The 2,500-nt window shown below is 39.9% G+C and overlaps 1 protein-coding gene across 8 annotated transcripts in view; it reads right to left on the reverse strand.

Annotated features, from left to right (window-relative positions):
* The window catches only part of LOC125044329 (protein encore-like), a 76,430-nt gene that overhangs the window by 51,562 nt on the left and 22,368 nt on the right, over window positions 1-2,500 (reverse strand). For all 8 annotated transcript variants that reach the window (XR_007116473.1, XM_047640943.1, XM_047640940.1 and 5 more), the window contains one exon: window positions 2,321-2,424. Coding sequence is in view for 7 of the 8 variants with exons in the window: in XM_047640943.1 (XP_047496899.1) it covers window positions 2,321-2,424 (104 nt within the window). In the remaining variant the exon portion in view is untranslated. The remainder of the gene's footprint in view (window positions 1-2,320; window positions 2,425-2,500) is intronic.

Genomic DNA, 2,500 nt, shown 5'->3' on the forward strand with positions numbered 1-2,500 from the left:
TCTTCCAATTCCATTCTCCGCACACATAAACACGCTTTTTTTTTCTTTTTTTTTTTTCTTAATCAGTAACTAGCAAAACGAAGCCGAGCGTTCTGTGCAGGCATATCTCAATCCCCGGGCAATTTAATCAAGAACATAAATAAACTTTAACGCTGATATCCGGTTCTCAAACTTCTCCGATCTCTTTTACTTTCTTGCTGTTTGACTAGAACATAATTACAATCATACTTAACAAAGAATCTATTTTTCTCCTAGTTATATGACATTAAAAGTTCAATCACGTGGTAATTAATTTAACAAGATGGTAGAACGGTTAGACCTGTCAAAAATATATCACATCTTTATGAAAATTAATAATATTAGCTGATAGAAATGCCAGAAGAAAATATCAGCCCCTATTGTTAATATTACTCAACAGCTGATTACTACAAATAACTTTAATAACAACTCTATCATGTATGCTTGGTTTATTTCATACCATATACTTCTATGGTATGTAGGATCACGGTTCCACGCGCCCCCCCCCCCACCCCCCCCTTTTCAAAAATGCCTTCTGCACCTCTTGCGTTTGAATGTACGTGTGTATGTATGAATGGAGCTTTGCGTGCGTGTAAGTGTACGTTCCTGTGCGCTGAAACGAAGCCAGGATTTTCAAGGAAGGGGTAACCACGAGCTATCAAAAGCGAAGCCGAGGTGGTCCGTGCCGCCCCTCTCTAGCGCCTTTGCATGACTGAATTGTGTGCTTTTGTGCCAACGACCTATAGAAGTCATTGTGCTGTTCAACGATTAAAATGACAAATTGCAAATCTTAATGGGAGTGCGCACGTGCTATGCTACTGTGTGTGTGTGTGTGTGTGTGTGTGTGTGTGTGTGTGTGTGTGTGTGTGTGTGTGTGTGTGTGTGTGTGTGTGTGTGTGTGTGTGTGTGTTTATGTGTGTGTGTGTTTATGTGTGTGCACACGTACGTGTGTGTGTGGAGGGGGGGGGGGGGGATTCACGTACGAGTCTGTGTGCGTATGCACGTACGTGTGCGTGTACGTGTGCGTGTACGTGTGTGTGTGCGAGTGCGTGTGTGTGTGCGTGTGCGCGGCCGTGTATGCGTGAAAACGAACATCATATACAATAATATTGCACTTACTCGTTCGGCCACACCATTTTTTTCTTGTATAGCAGGCCCGCCTATATTTTCCCGTGGAAAAGCAATATTTTGTATAAATGCCCGCTTAAAATAATTCCTGATTATTTCCGTGTTATTTTTATTATTCCCGCCGAAAGAAAAACTGGTAATTTTATATTTTATATTTCAATCTGATATCAGTCTGATCTATCCAACTGGAGCCATACGAGGAAACACTCTTTAAAAATATATAAAATTATATTTTTCTCGCCTACATTTTTTTCGGCAAGCAGTACAGATAATTAAAATAAATCTGTTATTTGGAGCTGTATTATTTTTTATCTACCTCCTACATGACATATTCGCCAGTTCTGCACGCTATGCAAAAAAAAAAAAAAAAAAAAAAAAATATTGGTGTGGCCTTACTTGGAATTATAAACTTCATTAGACATACCAATTTAGCAACAATTACAATAGGAATAGACTTTAATGCATTTAACCGGTTTCGATTGCATCTTTATTGGGAATAATTTCCAATAAAAATATATTTAGATTAAAAAAAAATCCTTTGCGCTGTGAAGGTATTTGTTCTCATTCATACCTTTTTTTTTTCTACGTTAAGATTAGCAATAGAAACATTTTGAGTAAATACGAACTTAACAAAAATAATAACATAGAATGTACTGCACATTCACATTACACAGCTAGAATGGTGCCAATCTTCAGAAAAAAAAAATTCGTTCGTGCGTTTTTGTTTCTTAAGCCATGTTTACAGTAACGGACGAAAATGTGCGTGTGTTGTCAAAACCTGCGCAGTTTTGGTTGAAAGCCGATTTATTCAATGTAATCTAAGAAGAAGATAATGGCCATTATCTTTTCGCAAGAGCTATTTGTCTTTAGCTCTGTATGTGTATGTGGTGATGGTGATGTATGTGGTGATGGTGATGGTGATGACGATGACGACGATAAACAATAACAACAACGAAAACAAACAACAATAAATAACAATAACAGTAAATTCAACCCAGCTAAACCTCCCAATTTCTAATTTTTAGAAAAAGCAACAAAAACACACACTCAACATGCAAAACTTGCTTCTCCTCCCACTGCCCCGAACCCACGACCCCCCCCCCCCTCCCACTTCCCAGGAACCCCGAGCCCCCCCCCCCCCCCCAACCTTCCCAAAACTCCCCCCTCAACTCACCTGCTTTGAGAGGGTACGGTGCTGGCGCAGTGATCTGGAGGGGCGCTCCATGCTGGGGCTGCCCGGCGTGCTGCTTGATCCGTTGTGAACCACTATGGACGGTACTGAAACGGAGATAAAAAGGAGGCGTTTAATATCGATGGTTTATTGGTTATTTTTATTTGACCTTGGCGTGGATTT

The sequence above is a fragment of the Penaeus chinensis genome, chromosome 35 (genome assembly GCF_019202785.1).
Source record: "Penaeus chinensis breed Huanghai No. 1 chromosome 35, ASM1920278v2, whole genome shotgun sequence".
Lineage (NCBI taxonomy): Eukaryota > Metazoa > Arthropoda > Malacostraca > Decapoda > Penaeidae > Penaeus > Penaeus chinensis.